This window comes from Sugiyamaella lignohabitans, chromosome B, assembly GCF_001640025.1.
Source record: "Sugiyamaella lignohabitans strain CBS 10342 chromosome B, complete sequence".
NCBI classification, from domain to species: Eukaryota; Fungi; Ascomycota; class Dipodascomycetes; order Dipodascales; family Trichomonascaceae; genus Sugiyamaella; species Sugiyamaella lignohabitans.
Window position 1 is genome coordinate 1842697 of NC_031674.1, and position 19302 is coordinate 1861998.

The 19302-nt window shown below is 45.8% G+C and overlaps 6 protein-coding genes across 6 annotated transcripts; 3 read left to right on the forward strand and 3 right to left on the reverse strand.

Annotated features, from left to right (window-relative positions):
* Positions 1 to 283: 283 nt before the first annotated feature.
* GAP1 (amino acid permease GAP1) lies at positions 284 to 2029 on the forward strand (the record flags this gene model as incomplete). The annotated part of the gene is made up of 1 exon (XM_018879543.1): positions 284 to 2029. The coding sequence occupies one exon, from the start codon at positions 284 to 286 to the stop codon at positions 2027 to 2029; it is 1746 nt and encodes a 581-aa protein (XP_018737450.1).
* A 1117-nt stretch (positions 2030 to 3146) lies between these two features.
* Positions 3147 to 4220, reverse strand: SNF3 (Snf3p; the record flags this gene model as incomplete). Its single annotated transcript, XM_018879544.1, has 1 exon — positions 3147 to 4220. The coding sequence occupies one exon, from the start codon at positions 4218 to 4220 to the stop codon at positions 3147 to 3149; it is 1074 nt and encodes a 357-aa protein (XP_018737451.1).
* Positions 4221 to 8138: 3918 nt separating this feature from the next.
* Positions 8139 to 9869, reverse strand: LEU4 (2-isopropylmalate synthase LEU4; the record flags this gene model as incomplete). Its single annotated transcript, XM_018879545.1, has 1 exon — positions 8139 to 9869. One exon carries the CDS (start codon positions 9867 to 9869, stop codon positions 8139 to 8141), a length of 1731 nt encoding a protein of 576 aa, XP_018737452.1.
* A 1277-nt stretch (positions 9870 to 11146) lies between these two features.
* Positions 11147 to 11452, reverse strand: YAF9 (Yaf9p; the record flags this gene model as incomplete). Its single annotated transcript, XM_018879546.1, has 1 exon — positions 11147 to 11452. The coding sequence occupies one exon, from the start codon at positions 11450 to 11452 to the stop codon at positions 11147 to 11149; it is 306 nt and encodes a 101-aa protein (XP_018737453.1).
* A 1570-nt stretch (positions 11453 to 13022) lies between these two features.
* Positions 13023 to 13598, forward strand: RER1 (Rer1p; the record flags this gene model as incomplete). The annotated part of the gene is made up of 1 exon (XM_018879547.1): positions 13023 to 13598. The coding sequence occupies one exon, from the start codon at positions 13023 to 13025 to the stop codon at positions 13596 to 13598; it is 576 nt and encodes a 191-aa protein (XP_018737454.1).
* Positions 13599 to 18182: 4584 nt separating this feature from the next.
* ARL1 (Arf family GTPase ARL1) lies at positions 18183 to 18476 on the forward strand (the record flags this gene model as incomplete). Its single annotated transcript, XM_018879548.1, has 1 exon — positions 18183 to 18476. One exon carries the CDS (start codon positions 18183 to 18185, stop codon positions 18474 to 18476), a length of 294 nt encoding a protein of 97 aa, XP_018737455.1.
* Between the last annotated feature and the right edge of the window lie 826 nt (positions 18477 to 19302).

A 19302-nucleotide genomic window follows, 5' to 3' on the forward strand; every position in this document is an offset into this window, starting at 1 on the left:
TTGACTGGTGCGATAGGCTAGTCATTATCAATGAAACCCTAGTTGTGCATAAAAAAGCAATTTGGGATATCTTGCCGATCGGTACAGGGGTGCATTTTCATTTAACACCCACAAGAATTACTTTTGCATGTCAAACTTGTATTGACCATGTATTTATATCAGGTGTGATCCTCCCAGATTTATGTTAGAAAAAATCCTTTACTTTTCACTTCATTTTCTTTTTCTTCGTCTTATTTAATATTTTTTTTTCTCTTACCTCAGTTCGTTTTATTTTATATAAATCATGACTGAAGACGTGGAAAAGAATCCTGGCGTTCCCTATGATAAATCCGCTGGTAGTGGTGTACCAGTGGAGGAGGGATATATCGAGCAACAAAATGGTGGTTTCGTGAGAAACTTTGTTGATAGTTTCAAACCTATTGACTTGTCTGATTTGGATACTGAGGGCATGACTCCAGTTGAAATCGCTGCTGCTGCCACTGCTAGATCTCCTTTAAAACGGTCTTTAAAAGGTCGTCATTTGCAAATGATTGCTATTGGTGGTGCTATTGGTACTGGTTTGTTTATTGGTAGTGGTGGTTCTTTGGCCACTGGTGGTGCTGCTGGTGTGTTGATTGGTTTCTCTTTGACCGGTGCTATGTTATACTGCACTGTTCATGCTCTTGGTGAATTGGCTGTTCGTTTCCCTGTTTCTGGTGCTTTCTCTACTTACTCTACTCGTTTCCTTGATCCTTCCTGGGGTTTTGCCATGGGCTGGAATTATGCTCTTCAATGGCTTGTTGTGTTTCCGTTAGAGCTTGTTGCTGCTTCGATTACTATTGAATATTGGAATCATACCATTAATCCTGATGCGTTTGTGGTAATATTTTACGTGCTAGTGGTGTTTATAAACTTGTTTGGTTCTAGAGGTTATGGTGAAGCTGAATTTGTCTTTTCGTTAATTAAAGTATTGGCGGTAGTAGGTTTCATTATTCTCGGTATCATTCTTGTGTGCGGTGGTGGTCCTCATGGTGGATACATCGGTGGTAAATACTGGCACGATCCTGGTGCTTTTGCTTCTGGTGTCAAGGGTGTTATTAGTGTATTTGTCAATGCTGCCTTTTCTTTCAGTGGCACCGAGCTTGTTGGTTTGGCCGCTGCCGAGACTGATAACCCCAGAAAGACCCTCCCCAGTGCCGTTAAGCAAGTATTCTGGCGTATCACTCTTTTCTACATTGTCGCACTTGCTCTTGTTGGTCTTTTGGTTCCTTATAACGACCCCAAGCTTTTGCAGGCCACTTCTTCTGTCGATATCACTGCTTCTCCTTTCGTCATTGCCATTTCCAACGCAGGTATCCGTGGTCTTCCCAGTGTCATTAACGTTGTCATTCTCATCTCTGTGTTGTCTGTTGGTAACTCTGCTGTGTATGGATGTAGCAGAACCTTGTGTGCCATGGCCGTTCAAGGATTCGCCCCCAAGTTCCTCGGATACATTGACCGCAAGGGTCGTCCTCTTTTCGCCGTTATTGGTACTTTGATTTTCGGTCTTCTCTGTTTCATTGCTGGTTCTGGCAAGCAGAACGAGGTTTTCAACTGGTTGTTGGCTTTCTCTGGATTGTCTGCTCTTTTCACTTGGGGATCCATCTGTGTGTGCCACATCCGCGTCCGCAGAGCCATGGCTGTGCAAGGAGTCAGCACTGACGAGCTCGCTTTCACTGCCGCTCTCGGTGTGTGGGGCAGTTGGTTCGGTTTCCTGCTCAACTTCGTCATCATCTGTCTTGAATTCTGGTTGAGTTTGTACCCCGTCGGCGCAGCCACCCCCAACGCCCAAGACTTCTTCCAGTCATATTTATCCGTGCCTCTTGTCCTTGCCATGTACATCGGTCACAAGATCTACTCGCGCTCGGGCTTCATCCGCGCCAAGGACATCGACCTCTTCACCGGTATCAGAGAGCTCGACAGAGACCTCCTGAGACAAGAAATCGAGGAGGAGCGCGCCTACATTAAGAGCAAGGGCTGGTACTACAGAATCTACAAGTTCTGGTGCTAAAAGTCTCAAGCTATTGTATATTTTTGTATCTGTTATGAATTTACGTTTTGATTGTACTTCTCCTCCACGCGGGGGGATCTCCCCTCAAGGGGTCACTGCCTCCGGCGGCTGGGGCTACGCCCCAGACCCCGTTGCTCCTCTCGCTTCGCTCGAGTCGGGGCTTGGGGTTTCCAGAACGAAAGGTTTCAGACGTTGCTCATATCCCCACGCCCGACTCGAGCGAAGCTAGAGGAGCAGCGGGGTCTGGGGCGGAGCCCCAGCCGCCGGAGGCAAGGCCCCCAAAGATAAGGTCATCAAGATTATATTTAAAACATTTAAAGAGCAAAACAACAAATACATTTAAGCCTCCTCGACGTGCTCGGGGATAACCTTCTCGAGGACAGGGAGAGAGTCCGAGTTGAGGCCGAGTTGACGGAGGACACGGTCCATGCGCTCTCTGTCGGCAGTGGAAAGAGTTCCGGCCTTGTCGAAGAGCTCATCAACTTCCTCAAGGGTACGGCCCTTGGTCTCAGGAACGAAGAAATAAATATAAGCAGCGGCAGCGACCGAGAAAAGACCGAAGAAGATGTACATGCCGAACTTCATTTTCACCATCATGGTGGGGGTGGCAATACCGATGGCGAAGTTGTTCAACCAGTTGGAAGAAGCAGCGATAGAAACACCGATAGATCTGACTCCGAGAGGGAAGATCTCGGAAATAACGATCCAGGCACAGGGACCCCACGAGTAACCGAAGTGGACAACGAACAACCAGATGAACACGGCACAAACCCAACCACCGGCACTACGGCCAGTGAAGTCCATGTTGTAGCTACCAGAGATACCGGCAACAACAAAGTGGGAAACAGCCATACCAATGGCACCGGCAATAAGAACGGGCTTACGACCAAGCTTGTCAACGTAGATAACAGCAGGAATAGTGGCGAGGAACATGACAATACCACCGACACCAGAAGCCAACAAAGAGGTGGTGTTACCAGTCAAACCGACATCTTGGAAAATGAAAGGAGCGTAGTAAAGAATGGCGTTGATAGCTGCGTATTTGTTAGTATTCTATATTTTTCATTTCGGTCTGGTGGTTGTTATCCGTTTCAGGATATCTCAGGGGGAGATGCCACTAAAACCAAACAGATAACAGCAGCATGGGCAGGGGTTGTTTATACATACCAGTCCATTGTTGGAAGACCATGATGAAGATACCAATGAAAGTTCTGGGACGAAGAGACTTGTCGACAAAGAGAGACTTGTACTTGGCGAGTCTGAGTTTGAAAGAAGAGGAGAATGAGCCATCCATGAGGTGGGGGAACATCTCACGATCAGTCTCGATTTCGAACATGTGTTGAGCCTTAATCTCCAAGAACTCCAAAACAACGATTTCGTTGGTCTTGGGGACACGACGAAGCTTGGAAAGAACCTCAAGAGCCTCATCCTCCTTGTTAATTTGGACAAGGTAACGAGGAGATTGGGGCAAAATAGTAAGGAAACCAGTACCCAAAATAAGAGCAGGAATCAATTGGATGCAGACAGGAATGAGCCAAGCAGCGTTGCTTTGGTTGGGGTTACCAGCACCACCAATGAAGTTGGTACCATAACCAATGAAGTAGGCAATCATGATACCGAAAGTAATGGCCAATTGTTGCAAAGCGACAAGAGCACCTCTAACCTCGGCAGGAGCCAACTCGGCGTTGTACAAAGGAACAATCATAGACAAACTACCAACACCCAAACCAGTGACGAATCTACCACCCAAGATTTGGTTGGCGTTGTGAGCAGTAGCTTGAACAATAACACCGATAATGAAAATGACAACAGCAAGAACAACACTAAGCTTACGACCAAGCTTGTCAGCAAGGTAACCGTTAGCAAGAGAACCAACCCAAGCACCCAACTCAAGAATCGAAGTCAAAAGACCTCTACTGGTAGGATTACTAATAGAGTTGGGGTTCACAGTTCTACTGAAAGAAGCCATATTCAAAATTTGACCAAACATTCCTTGGTTGAAACCATAGATCAAACCACCCAAAGAAGCAAACACTGCAATAGAGAAAACGTGTCTGTTTGTGAAAAGAGCAGTGAAACCAGTCTCATGACTGGCAATCAAAAGACGACGTTCATAAAGATTAAGAGGAGTACCATCAGCTCCAGTAGGAGCGACGTGAGCGTGTTCTTCCTTTTCGTTATCGCTAGACATTATTATTCAACTATCAGCGACTATTATCCAAAAAAAAAGTGTGAAGTCGAACTAATGAAATAAAAAAAGATCATACCAACCCCGGATTTTCAGTTGCTTTTATAGTTTTGGAAATCAGAACCACTCACGATAATCATTTCAGTTTGGATACTTTAAGACATGGTCAGATAATCCTGGATCACACACAATCGGAGATATTAAAAGCGCGGGGTGGATCTGTACGAAGCTCGAAACGGTAATCATCGCATTTGCTTTTTGAGACGCAGCTAATTACCCCTTCGAGATCAATATTCCCGAAGTATGCATAGTGCCTATGAGATGAATCTGACTTGGGGGAAATAGCAACCGGGCTGATGTGGCTCAACCTACAAGACACAGCAACCAACCGACTAAGCCACCAAGTCCATACCGTGTATCAAGCCAGTAGCCAAATCAGATAGGCAAATCCGTGTCAACAAGTATCCACCAAAATACAAATAACCCCGCCAAAACGTCATACCCGATTAAACTAATTTAACAGGAATGCTGAATAACGGTGCGGCTGCGAAAAAGGGGGCTGATCTATTTTAACCGTGTGCTCCTGCATGCAGTATTAGCAGTTTCATCTTACATGTACATTGCACGGTAGGTAGCCAAGAAAGGGCAGTTTTTCCATGATCTGTAAAGGGGCGGCCAGCGGCGGGCCTGTTAAGGGGGAGGGATGCCAGCGGGCGATGGGATGCGGAGCACGTACCTACAGCGGCGAAGGGGGTACACTCTCCCGTAGCGACGCCAAAAGTGGGCAGGCAGAAGCGGAAGGTGGGGTTCAAGTGGGGTTCAAGACGGTTCACGAGTGGTCCAGGAGGGGCTCACGAGGGGCTCTCATCTCGAGTGAGACACACCAGTCCCGGTCACGAAACTCGGGCCACTTTTTTTCTGGCGTTCGTAACCCGGAGACGCTTGCGGACTGGACCCCCCAAACGATCGACTGACGATTGCCGTGACACTGACGTTGACGGGTCCGTTGTCGGGTTCCGAGGCGGGCGGGCGTGCCTCCGGGGGCTGGGGCTCTGCCCCAGACCCCGTGGCTCCTCTCGCTTTGCTCGAGTCGTCGCGTCTAGGGCCCCACGGATCCAGCCAACTCCTGCGAAGCAGGAGCAACCAGGGTCTGGGGCGGAGCCCCAGCCGCCGGAGGCACACCCCCTCCCTCCCTGCCTCGACTGCTATTTAGCCAGGAGCCCCTCTTGTGCTAGCGTTACATTTGGACGGGGTGATTGTTCGCTAGCTCACTTATAGGTTGCATGGTGGGGGTGTTTGTGGATGTGAAAGGGGCATGATGAGCTGGCTCCTGCTGAAGCCAACAGTTTTCATGTGGTGTTTATCCGGTTCCGATCTGGAGGGGAAAGGGGGTCGGATGCAGAGCCCCCCTCCTCTTTATCCGCTCCCTGTGCATGGTGAGAAATAACCATTTTAGTTAGCGGGTCGGTAGCAGTGGCGCAGAAACTGCCAGGCTCATCTGCATCACATTACACCAACACATGACCCCCATCCTTTCTGTCCCACACGCTACCACACCTATCTGCACCCCACGACAACTAATCATAACCGAACCCCGCCATATTGCAGATGCCCCATATGCCCCCCATGTAATAATGCAGAGCGATAAATTTTTTCTGGGGAATATCTACTATGCCGGCTAAATTGCCTGAGACATGCTGCATGCTGTGACTCTGTTTTGCACTCTATATACTTAGGTCCGGATCAAATTGCTGCCCGTTTTCTCTGTAAAAGGACTAATGGACTACAGGAATTACACATGACGCTTGAGCTTGGCCACTTGCTGGCTAAGGATCATTACAGATTGTTCCGACAGGGGGGCAGAAATTTTCCGGAATTATCATGCTCGGCGGGAAAACGGTCGCGGCGAGATTCAACCTATACACCATTCGGTTGCCTGGGCTATATTCGGTGGTACCACATATTCAACCGGGTTTATTTGGTTTTGTTCCATGCGTCTCGATCTCTATTGTTATCCGAGTTTTTCCCTAAAACCTCCCAAAACTAACCTTCGGTGCCGAGGTGCTCGCTAATCGTTTTTCACGGCACCATTTCTGTATCTTCTCCACAAATGTCCCAGTGCTAAGACTTTATCTGCCGGTTGTATCCATTTTTCTATTATCCCATTTTCCCAAGTAATTAAACAGGTTACTAAATAGGATGAGCCTGCCAGAAAAATTCAGAACACATCCAGTAAAGTCCGTCCGTTTTCACAAACCCCGCTGATGCTGACTGCTAGAACCACCGCATGAACTAAAAAGAAAAAAATATAAAAAATAATAATAAAAGTACACGTTTAAGTTCGAAATACATTTTAGCATTCAGACCAACCACGTATTGCGGGCCGAACAGCGGACCAGCGGACCTGCATACGGTCTATTTTTCCCAGCAAACTGGATCTGAAAATGGGGGGTATATTAAGCCACTTCCAAATCAGGTGCAATATTCCGGCTCCCGTGCTCCGTACTGGTCTCGGCCTAGCACCAGGTACTAGTTTTATTGTTTTATTTTTTTAATCACCCCCCAAGTCTGCTCTAGCTTTTGCTACTTTAGTCTCAACGATGTTCTAGACTCAACGCTGAATCTCCACTTGTACCACTCTTTAACACCCATTAACTCTAGCCCTATATTTGCTAACATCTCTAGCTATATATCTACTTTTACCCTAGTTATATATCTACATTTAATCTAGTCATATCTCTAGTTACGTCTATAGTTATTGTCTAGGTTATATCTCTAGTTCTATATCTGCTAGCACCATTGTATACTGCTTCTCATTCCAGTCTAGCGTTCTAATTCACCATTCTGGTCTAACTCTATGACTCTCTGTTCAGCCGGTATCCGCATCCCGCTGGTCATTTATTTGCTCTAATAATTCTGCCAAAAAAACAAGCACCAGCTCTTCTAGTTCTAGTCCGTGTCGTTATAGGTTTTGCACCTTCTGGCGAAGGACCGGGTTCGGTGTCACCCGTACCGGTTAGCCCAGTTCACCGTCCTCATAATTATATTCTTCGTTACCGTACATTACAAATCGCTATAATCCTATATTGCCAATCTTCAGACTCTAGATGGATCTGAGGATCTGCCTGACGGCTGTCTAAACAGAATGAAAAAATCTTGTTTAAAGTCCTATACTATACACTTTTAATACAATACAAATAATTTCAAATCCCATCATTTACACATTACCAGGAGGACTGCTCACATTTTTACCTGATTACAGGCTGTTTACTTTGGCTATTTTGTCGAAACAGATTGAATTCCGCTATTCCTCGTTGCGGCGAGATCTGATCGGTGACAGGTTGAGGATGGCATTTCCTCCTAACGGTTAGATAGATATACAAGGACGGTGCTGATTAGAAACGGTCTGCAAGCGATCAGGGCTAATTAGACAGCTGAGACCCGGGGATATCGCTGAGGATAAAATCCACTCCCCCCCATTCCTGGCAAGCCAACGTCAATCGACGTGATCAACCTACTCAGACCGGTTGATATCATGCACCCACCCCAGCGATTACCTGTGAAGATCACAAGGACCCCTCAACGATGCCGTGGCATGAGTCGAAGCGGGGTGATCCACGGGAACCACGGACCCCGAAACTGGTCCCGCTGCCTCCGGCGGCTGGGGCTCCGCCCCAGACCCTGGTTGCTCCTGCTTCGCAGGAGTTTCTGGGATTGTCGACGGGGCCGACTCGAGCGGAGCGAGAGGAGCTACGGGGTCTGGGGCAGAGCCCCAGCCGCCGGAGGCACTGGCCACCCCCAACGGAACCGACTCGAGCGAAGCGAGAGGAGCCACGGGGTCTGGGGCAGAGCCCCAGCCGCCGGAGGCATGCCCCCCGACCAGAGGTTGTTCACGAGATTTTATACATTGCTAAGACCCGGTTATACGCGTTGCGAGATTCTGTTTAATGCGGAGAGAATGGCAAGGATGGAGGCTTGGGAAACGTCCTCGTTGATGCCGACACCCCATTCGATGAATTTGTTGGGCTGGCCAGGAAGCTCGCACGAGAGCTCGATGTAGGTAGCGGCTTTGGTGGCCGAACCCTTGCCGATGGAGTGCTCGGAGTAGGATTGCACCTCGAGACCGATGTCGAAGGTCGATTTGATGGCGTCTAGGAACGACGAGATGGGTCCGTTACCTTTACCAGCAATCTTGTGCTCCTTGCCCTTGTAGTTGACAGTACCGTCGAGAAGACGTTGGTCTTTGAACTCCTTACCAGAGACAATGTTGAAGTCTACTAGGTTGTAGTCGTAGTTGGCGCTCGACTCTTCCAGGAAGTACTCCTTTTCAAATAAATTAACAAGCTCGTCGCCCTTGAGCTCGCGGCCCTTAAACTCGGCCTCGGTTTGCACGATCTTGGAAAATGCCACTTGAAGACCACGAGGCAGGTCGAGCTCGAGGTTTCGTAGAATAATCCAAGCTGCACCTCCTTTACCGGATTGCGAGTTGACTCGGATAACTGCTTCATAGGTACGACCGACATCTTGAGGATCCAGAGGCAGGTAGGGGATTTGCCAGCACGAGTGTTGGCCTTCAGTCTTCTTTTTCAGCTCGTCATTACGAGCAAATCCCTTCTTAATAGCATCCTGGTGAGATCCTGAGAATGCACACACCACAAGAGATCCTCCGTAAGGAGCTCTGGCATGCACTGGGATCTTGTTACATCTCTCGACCACATCAACCACACTGGTGATATCTGAAAAGTCGATATTAGGTGTAACTCCCTGTGTATACAGGTTCATGGCTAATGTGACAAGATCAACATTACCGGTTCTTTCACCGTTACCAAATAGACATCCCTCAACTCTTTGAGCACCGGCCATTTGACCAAGCTCAGCAGCAGCTACAGCACAACCACGGTCGTTATGTGGGTGGAGAGAGATACATACCTTCTCACGTTCGGAAATATGGGTGCTGAAATACTCAATCTGGTCAGCATACACATTAGGAGTCGACATTTCAACAGTAGCAGGTAAATTGAAAATAATTGGAATCTCCACAGATGGCTGCCAGGCGTTCTTCACTGCTTCACACAGTTCAACAGAGTATTCAAGAGGAGTGTCAGAAAAGGTTTCTGGCGAGAATTCATAAGCCCATTCAGTACCAGCAGTAGAAGCATCGTCTTTAGTGAGCTCACGAACCAGTTTGGTCGACTTGACGGCTAAAGCCTTGGCTTCCTGTTCAGTCATGCCAAAAATAACGTCTCTAAACAGAGGAGATGAAGCAAGGTACACATGGATAATAGCCTTTTTAGCGCCACGAACCGACTCGACAGTTCGTCGAATCAGCTCTTCTCTGCATGGAGTGAGAACCTGGATCCAAACATCATCAGGAGCATTCTCAACAGCATAACGAGTGAAATCAAAATCAATCTGACTGGCACTTGGGAAACTGACTTCAATCTCCTTATAACCAAGTTCCACCAGTTTGTGGAAATACTCCTTTTTCTCCTCAACCGACATAGGATCAGGAAGTGATTGATTTCCGTCTCTCAGATCAGTCGACAGCCATCTTGGAGCCACGTCGAGAGTCTTAGCAGGCCACTGACGATTTGGCAGGTTGATAGGAGGGAATTTTTTGTACTTGACAGAAGGATCTTTAAGAAAAGTCATTGTCTTAGTTTTTAGTGTCCGTTAATATTCGGTTTTTTTAGTTGTATATTCAGTTCCAGTTTGAATTTGAATATAAGTTTTGATTTGTTCTTTGTTCTTTATGGTTCTCTAGATTTCTCAGTTGGTCAAATAAGATCACGCTGAATGAGTGATGAGTCAAGCGAGCTGGGTTAGCAGGACCAACAAAATAGGATGAAGCAAAAGAGCCGACCTAAATAAAACTCCAAAAAACAAAATGTGATTCAATCAGTTTCTTCCGAAATAAGTACGAAAGAAATAGTAGAAATACTGTAAATACAAAAGTAGCACGAGCTGTAGTACTAAGTATCAGAGATCAAGGTCCTAAGGCGGGTCAGGTGAGAGTGAAAGCACGAGGCGAGAAATATGCCCTTATAATATAAGGGTTTCTAGTGAAAAATCACAAATGCGGGGTTCCAGTCAGGGGACAAGATGAAAAATATTAATAAATAAAGAAGAGAATTGAGTCGAAATTGTGATTCAACTAGTCAATCTTGTGTTTATGAGATACAATCCAAACCAAGTTCGAATAGGATGTTTATATACAACTGGTCCAGTCACGGTGCGCTCTTAATAATAACCTAGCTAGACCTGCCGGTATCGGCCAATGACACATTCATTACCTGACGCAGTCCTAAAATTTGCAGCGATCTCATGCAGGGCCAGCCGCTTCAGAGCCGATCTCATCGCACATGCCATCGGGGGAACCTGGGCTTCGCACTCTCTTCCGGCACCCATTTCCACCTGATCCCATCCAATTCAACCTCTACAATCCCCACAAACTTTTCCGTCTCAAAAAACACATTCAAAGAACTCTTAAACCCCTGACAATTATCCCCACCCACGTGGACATGCGCCGATAGCGCGCATCGATCGGTGGACCTGCCGGATCTCGACGGGTCTCGGCGGGTCTCGACGGCCACTACCCCTCCCCCCTGAGAGTCCAGCAGGCCGAACACGGCGAGCCCGGAGGGTCTGCCTCCGGCGGCTGGGGCTCCGCCCCAGACCCTGGTTGCTCCTCTCGCTTCGCTCGAGTCGGGCGGCGAGGTGACATTGTCTCTTTTTCGCTGTCCTGGTTCCCAGCAGCCCGCTCGAAGGGCCCCAGTTTCACCCACAAAAGATGCGGTTTTGTCGCCCCGACGCCCGACTCGAGCGAAGCGAGAGGAGCAACCAGGGTCTGGGGCGGAGCCCCAGCCGCCGGAGGCAGTCCCCCTTCCGTTCACGTTACAAAGCATAAAATAAATACATAGGGAGAGGGATCACGACGGGGCCGGAAGCGCTTGGAGCCCGTTTTTCTCGGCCTCGAGCGCTTTGATCTGCTCTTTGGTCTTTTGCACTTGCTGGTAGACGTTGTCGAGGGCCGCACTGAGTCTATCGAGCTCCTCGTTCTCCGTTTGTTGCGTGTACTTTCGGCCTTCTGTGTTTTTGGCGGGGAGAAGAGCTCCAGGTCGCGACGTCAGCACTTCAAAGAACGCCTCGGTGGGTTCGTTGAATATCAGTTCGTCGTACACAAAACTTTCGACCGGGTTCTCGATTGTGGCTGCTGCTGGGCCCGGTAATGGCATGCCTGTAATGGGGTTGTATGGGTGTAATTTCAGGTGATGGTACAAAAGAACATTCTTTTCTGCTGCCTGAGACACAAAATAGATCCGTAGGGTGATTTCGAACTCACCCCACCCGGTCTCTGTAACTTCAAAGGGGGGAGACTCAATCGACCGCGACGGCTGCGGATACGTATCGTGCAGCTTGAACACCACTTTTTTAATAAAATAACTCAGGTCCTCATCAGGGTTATTTGGATCCCTCACAAAAATCGTCCATTTATGACTGTGGTCTGCTGGCGTATCTTCAGTTCTCTCTTCGTCCAGCAGCGGCACAGCGCTGTTCCCGTAGATAATCGGCCGGCTGATGGCGATGTTCTGTGTCTGTTAGTGGTCTGTGCGGGTGTGCCTCCGGCGGCTGGGGCTCCGCCCCAGACCCCGTGGCTCCTCTCGCTTCGCTCGAGTCGGAGAGGGGGTGTCCAGAGCGCTTGGAGGAGGGTGCTTGGTTATAAATTCCAGGGGGTGTTCGGGGTTTGTGTCGTTTTTATGCGATTGTCACACTCTGTGCGTGATATGGGGTCAAAATATGGTTCCCGGATGTGTTTCTGAACTCACTTTGATTCGCTTATTAGTAGCTGGCGCCATTTTTGGGCTTATTATTCTCGTTAACTTGCAACTGTTCACGTTCATGAACCTCTCCGATCTCGAACATGTTCTTCACGCTACCACACTGAATACACATCCCTATAAAGGACTCCACAGACTTCACACCCCACGTAACGAGCGAAGCGAACCACGGGGTCTGGGGCGGGAGCCCCAGCCGCCGGAGGCAAAACCCCGTCCCCCAGTTCTTTCCATGGCCGACACAGTCGACCCGTGCTCCCAGGACAAAGTTGTGCGCTTGGAGGTGAGCCAGGGTCCGGAGGTTTGAGCCGTGCGGCTCAGAGCCGCAGAGGTAGACATGCCAGCGCATCAGCGCTTGGTCGATTAACGTAGATTTAACGTGCTGCAGGTTGAGGTTGCAAAAGTTCTCGTTGCAAGCTGGATCCACGAGTTTGGTGTGACATATTTCGCGTTACTTCGTGTTTTGGTGATTGAAATTGAGCTGTGAAGCATAGTTTCAAAACTCGCAACTAATATTCTGTACATTTGTTGTACATAGACCTCGACGTGAATTACTGTACTGTTTAACGGTTTCTTATCGTCAAGCAACGGATCAGTGACATTTCTGGCACCGGACTTTCATTCCCTGTGACATTTGTAGACTTTTAGTTTTGTCAGATCTTTCTGTGACCAGATTGTCATTTGGTGTAAACTAATAGCCTATCGACTCGGTTTTCATTAGACAGTGCAATTTATTGTCTCGTGTCGTTGGCTGCCTCATAGATCATCTTCCATATCTCATTACTGAACATCGAAAGACATCATAATCATTGAAAGATTAGGATCTTGTGTTTGGAATATTGCATTCTGTTATAGATCATTTCATTCAAAAAAAAAAAAGCTGAGCAGTTTGTAAAGAATACAAACCAAAAACCAGCAATCACAAAAATAAGAAAAGCTCTTAAACCAAGTATCAATTAAAAGTACCACAATGGACTCTTCAGATTCAACACCAACAGCAGTTGCGGATATCTCGCTTAAGCTGGCCAAATACAAGCAATTATACCAGACATATCTAGACAAGTCTGTGCCATTTACACTTCAAAGATGGGTCGGGTTTGGTGTGCTGTTAGTAGTATTTATGCTACGTATCATTCTAAGTCAAGGTTGGTACATTGTGTGTTACGCATTAGGAATCTACCTCTTGAACTTGTTTCTAGCGTTTTTGCAGCCCAAATTTGACCCTTCACTCGAACAGGACCTGCGTGATCAGGATATGGAAGAGGGCGAGGGATTGCCTATTTCTCAAGGATCAAAGGATGACGAGTTCAGACCATTTATCCGTCGTCTTCCAGAGTTCAAGTTCTGGCACAATGCTACCAGAGCCACTGCAATTGGTTTTGTATGTTCTTGGTTCTCTGTTTTCGACGTGCCTGTGCTTTGGCAGATTCTGCTTCTCTACTTCATCATCCTCTTTAGTTTAACTATGAGACGCCAGATCCAGCACATGATTAAGTATAGATATCTTCCTTTTGACTTGGGCAAAGTCAAGTACAACCGCTCGTAATCTTACACCTCTTCTCATACAAATATATACATACATCTACAAGCCACCATGTATTATCCATGTCGTCTAATAACGCAGGTTATTTTCTTATTCAGTGCGATATCTCTCATTGAGCTGGTATTTTATTTCTAATAGTTGTGACTGTTGGCTTCTGCGTTTAGAGCTATTTTGTCTTCGGGACTCTCTTGCCTCCGGCGGCTGGGGCTCTGCCCCAGACCCCGTAGCTCCTCTTGCTTCGCTCGAGTCGGGCGTCTAGAACCGTGCTCTTTCTCAAATAATTACTGTATACTTAGCTGTACTGGCGACATCTCGTTATCTTTCTTCAAGTTTGCAGTCTTAGTTCTCGGCATTTTGCTGCTCAGTAGCGATCCCTTGACTTGTCAATTGCTCTGTCGTTTACTAATATAATGTACCCTTTTCACAAATCGCTTCTCAGATATTATACAAGCCGAATAAACCTACTGAATAGTTCGTCGATGAACCTGGCACGGAGCCATTAATGGTGTTAACGATTGACACCAGGGTGTATGACTATTTTGCTTGAAAGATTGATGTAAGGGCAATTAATGTAGAAAGACTTCAATTTTCGCCGTTAGTGCAAGGATATCTGATACGATGAAGAGCACTCTCTCTACCCATGGTACCGTGGAATACGGGCGTTAATTTACTGTGTCTCAAAGTCTAAAGATAGCATAGAGAATTAATAATATTATTATATTAGTACAAGGTAGTAGGGGCCCGGCCCAGGTAATAATGAAACTTCACACTAGTCAATTCATCAGGTACTCAGGTTCCAGTGCTCCCACAAGCACAAATCAGACAAATAAGAGAATAAAAGCACATTGACTAGACTTCCTAGTTGGCATGGAGTACCAAACTAGTGCTACATAATCCGAAAATAGTACTCGGATATGAGAGTAGCTGAAGATGCTAGTGCGTGCCATGGATGTTGAAACTAAGGAACTGCTCTGGCTGAAACATCAGGGTATGCCTCGGGATGACAATACCAGATCTAGATTAGTCAAGCGACAGGACACCACATCGCGACACGTCTAGTCTTAAGGGGAAGATGTTGCGCCAATGTCCAAAGTCTTGTCTGATTTCTGGAAACTGAGGTACCGGATGAAATTGATAGTGATGAGGTAGAGACTGAAGTATGTCTCCGGTGAGTGAATGAGATAGTAATGCCGAAAAAAAAGGTTGTTCACGTTCCATGTGGTCTCTAGAGGAATTAATGAGGGAACGAAATCTACTGGGTGACTTGGGGTGATGACTTCTTGAAGAACTTCTTGAGTCTCTTGAATCTGAGAAAAGACTTTTTAGGTTTGGTAGTCGTTTCAATTGAAGAAGATTCAGACAATGGGGATGGGACCACGGTGGAATCTTTAGAGGAGTGTCTCTTGATCTTCAACTTTTTGAATAATCGTTTGATTCCAGATTTCTTCTTCTTTGGAGGGGTCTGTGTCTGTAATGGCGACACTTCAATGATAGGGGCTTCCAATGTCTGTAATGGTGACATGGCTGGGATCTGGGATGCACTGGTAGATAGGGTAGTTTGAATTGACTCTTGTTGTCTATCGAATTGGGCTCTGAAAGCTGTGTTGAAACTCTCAGTGGCATTGGCCTGCTCAGTAATGGCGAGCTGGCGAAGGTGGCCTCGAAACGATCCAAATGTTCCTCTTCTCCAATTATTGATAACCTGAGGTGTACGGTAGGCGTAATATCCAGTAAAACAGCACACGAGGCATGTTTTAACTAGTACCTTAACTGTTCCAATGACTACGATATCAGCGACCGACAATTCGGGTTTGGCTGGTTTGGTAATATTCTTTTCAGGGACAGGAGGGACACAATGTGAGGGTCGGTGCGAGTCCGGGGAATGGGGGGCCCGCAAGGAAGAATAGACCACAAAGAGGACATAGAGAGTGAGGAAGAAAAACCACACATACTTGAAAGTAAGAGAGAATTCAGTTTCGTCAGTCATGATTGCACCGGTAATCCAGAAATTAAAAGGACAATAAACAATCACAACAACAAATAATAAAAAAATAATAAAAATAATCCAGTAAACAATCAATTACCAGAGCAACAAACACGGGGTGATCTTCAAAACGTCAAAATCTCGATGTAACAAAATTGTTCAGCGAGTCAAACGTTGTGGTAAAGATGAAGAAAAAGTGTATCTCACGGGGCGACAGCCCCTGTATATATACTTTGAATTTATAAATTATGGCTCTTTTGAATTATGCACGGGGTCATGTGGAAGGGAAGCATCGGTATAGTGCTTGAACCTGCGTCAACGCGTATAACGAGCATGATGCACGTGACCGTGAGATACTCTTAATTCTTCTTCATAATGGCCCATGTAGATAGCTTATCGGCTAATTGCTATAGCTTTTGATCCATACATATCTGAATGTCGCTGGAATCTGTTTCTGTATTGTTTTATCAGTGAGTACTCAAGAATGATCGACGTACTTGGCAGGCGATGAGCATGATAATGCATCATGCAATAAGTCCCTGCAGAGATAAGGCAAGTCGGCTATTAAACTTTACGACTTTATCAAGCTCACCAAGCAGGAGTTCCTTGTAAAAAGGTCAGCGACACTTTCTGTTTTTTACCTTAAATTAAACGGAGTTATATATGTAGCAAGTTTATCAATCGGGAAAGTGAGAATTAAAAAGGACATGTATTTAGAAGAGATATGAGCCACCTTTTTGATTTTTATCGATTGTATCTTAATTTGTTACTATTTATATTAAGAGTAAGTATAAGAAAAAATTGTGAGATTTGACCAACCTTACCACTTCATAGTAATACATTCTAGAAGTTCTTCACCGGACTAAATGCATAGTCTCTTCGGCGACATACGGGAAACAAGAATGAAAGAGGATACTTTCGAAACCCCCTACTTTGATCAGAAGGAAGTTAAGGCATGAGAGGTAAATAACCCCTGTCTTCCCGCATGATAAAAACAACACTCGAACAATTTTCTCAAGACCTCCTTCAACACGCATTGCAGAGCCTACTGCAACTTACTCTCGCTCATTGTAGAAGGCCAAATCATTGGGAATTAAGACCCAAAGACCCTGTAGAATATTATCCGAAAATATTTCGTACCAGTCAATATACATTCCTTGAAACCTTATGTAGTCACCTGATAAATTATCGTAATCCAGTCATTTCTCTCCCGTCCGCATCTACAGATCAAACTGGACAAACATACTCTTTTGAGCTGCAATTTTCAGATATTAATGATGTTTGTATCGTGGAGCATATGAAAAAGTCGAGTATACGCTTTTCTCTACCAAGAAAATTATAGACACAAATCTGTTTACTTTACCTAAGAAGAGATCACAACTACATTTAAGGCACCGTGATCCTGCGCCAGAGGAGCCCTGTCAGTCAGAAGTACGCCCTTCCGACACACAGTAGTTTTCGTCCGTTTTTTTTTTCTTAGATTCCCTTCCTGTCGTAGATTCTACATAATTGGACATTCCCCTATAAAGCTAAAATTCCATGCCCGTAGCTATAAAAATACTATTTCCGACTCTCTCGTGGTCACCTTACTGATGGCGTACGGCAGCCCGACGCAGTGGCAGCATTTGAGCCGCGCCAGCGGATCATGCCGCGGGAAGAATGCGCCGGAGTCGCGAAGCATGAACACCTAGCTTTTGCTGATGTTGATGAGATAATCGGGTCAAGTCTCAGAGTTAACAGTTGATCTAGAGACCATAAGCTACGAGACAACTGAGCAGGTTACTTACGCAAAGTTGAAATACGAGTTAGACTAAGACAGACAGATAAAATGGGTAAGTTTTAGGCGTGCTGTGTATGGATGCACAGGGCAACTGGTGCCTGCCGTAAGCACTGATTCCTGTTTAGCAGAGCTTGGGATTACGGTCGGAAGACAATAATACTAACCTGACCTAGGAATATCTTTTGGTAAACTATTCTCGCGGTTATGGAATACCGACAAAGAGATAAGAGTCCTAATTCTGGGATTAGATGGTGCTGGTAAAACGACAATTCTATACAAACTCCAGGTAAGCTTATAATCTATATGGCATGAGTCTTGTGTTTGATTTTATTGGTGAGAAAATGAGCTGGTGGAATGGAGGGATATAAGCAGGGTTATATATCTGAATCGAGAAAGGAAAACAGTCATCTTCTTCCGGTTCCCGCCTTGATTCTACAGTTGACTGGAGAACGCTCTTTCGTTTCCGTTTCCGTAGCATGAATTTTGACAGTCCATAACTGAACATCACTAACAGATTAGATTGGTGAAGTGGTGTCTACAGTGCCTACCATCGGCTTTAATGTCGAAACACTTACATACAAAAACCTTAAATTCAATGTCTGGGTAAGTATCCATTGAGCTGGGCAGAATTTTTAATACTTCGCGGTTACCGTACTTTGTAGATTCAAAGGTCTAGCAGTAGAAAAGTGTTGATGAAAGTGGTGATGGATTCTTGGTCTGCAAGTATTGACCCTGTAACTTGGATCGTATTGAACTAACAAAATAGGATCTGGGAGGACAGACAAGTATACGACCATACTGGCGATGCTATTATGCAAATACAATGGCAGTAATTTTTGTCGTGGATTCAACTGACAAGGACCGAATTTCGACTAGTGCTGAGGAATTACATACCATGCTTAAAGAAGACGAGCTCTCAGATGCGGCATTGCTCGTGTTTGCTAATAAGCAGGATCAGAAGGGGGCATTGACGGCGTCAGAGGTTTCAAAGGCATTGGATCTTGTCAGTCTTAAAGATCGTAGTTGGAGTATAATGGCATGTAGTGCTATACGTGGTGATGGCCTTAATGAAGGTCTGGATTGGCTGGTAAATGTAATAAAAGAGGAGCATATCTGAACCATGTAATGAATAAAAGAATTTCACTTTAGCTCGGGCTCCTTATAGTTCTCCCTGTTAGGACGATATCTTGGACCGATATCTTCCGGGCTTAGAGCTTGCTATTTGCTTTCAAAAGTATGGCTGTTTTGGCAGTAACAAAGTAATAATGCCCGTCAAAAAGTCGAACAAGAAACGTTTCGTAACTTAAACCCGGACCCGTTAGTAAATAGGATCCTCCAAGAAAATTTCTTTCTGCCCAGAAGATCGCTCCATATTCTTATAATCTCTAGTTGGTCTACTCTTGAGTTCTTTTGAGTTCAAAAATAGAAATACGATACCCCTGTTAATTTCTTTGGTGATAATATTATGCATGGTCAGTTTGTCCCACTGCATTAAATGATCTGCATTATCTTATCTTTTGCCCTGGTGATCTTTGCGTCTATCACCGTGCAATCGCCATACTAATATTCTCCGCTATACTGCAATATCACGGAGTTGAACAAATCGAGCTTATAATTATCTACCCATATCTATACACTTGTAGCTAATAATCTTAGATTACAAGCTAGTTTGCCTGAACGAGTCCTCAATATATCACGTGCAAACCGTTCCAAACTCGCGGCATAACGCTCGATTATACGGACCCTGCAGTGAACCCCATACCCTGCCCATACCCAGGTCAGAATAACTTTGAAAGTTCTTGTATATATTAAGGGTGCTAGGCATTGACCTCTTAACTTCTTTCATATGTCTTTTATTTAACTCAATTCGAGAGATTCTGATCTTATAATGAGTGAATTTTTTTTAACCAGCATTTTTTACTTTTAACTAAATTTCATCAATG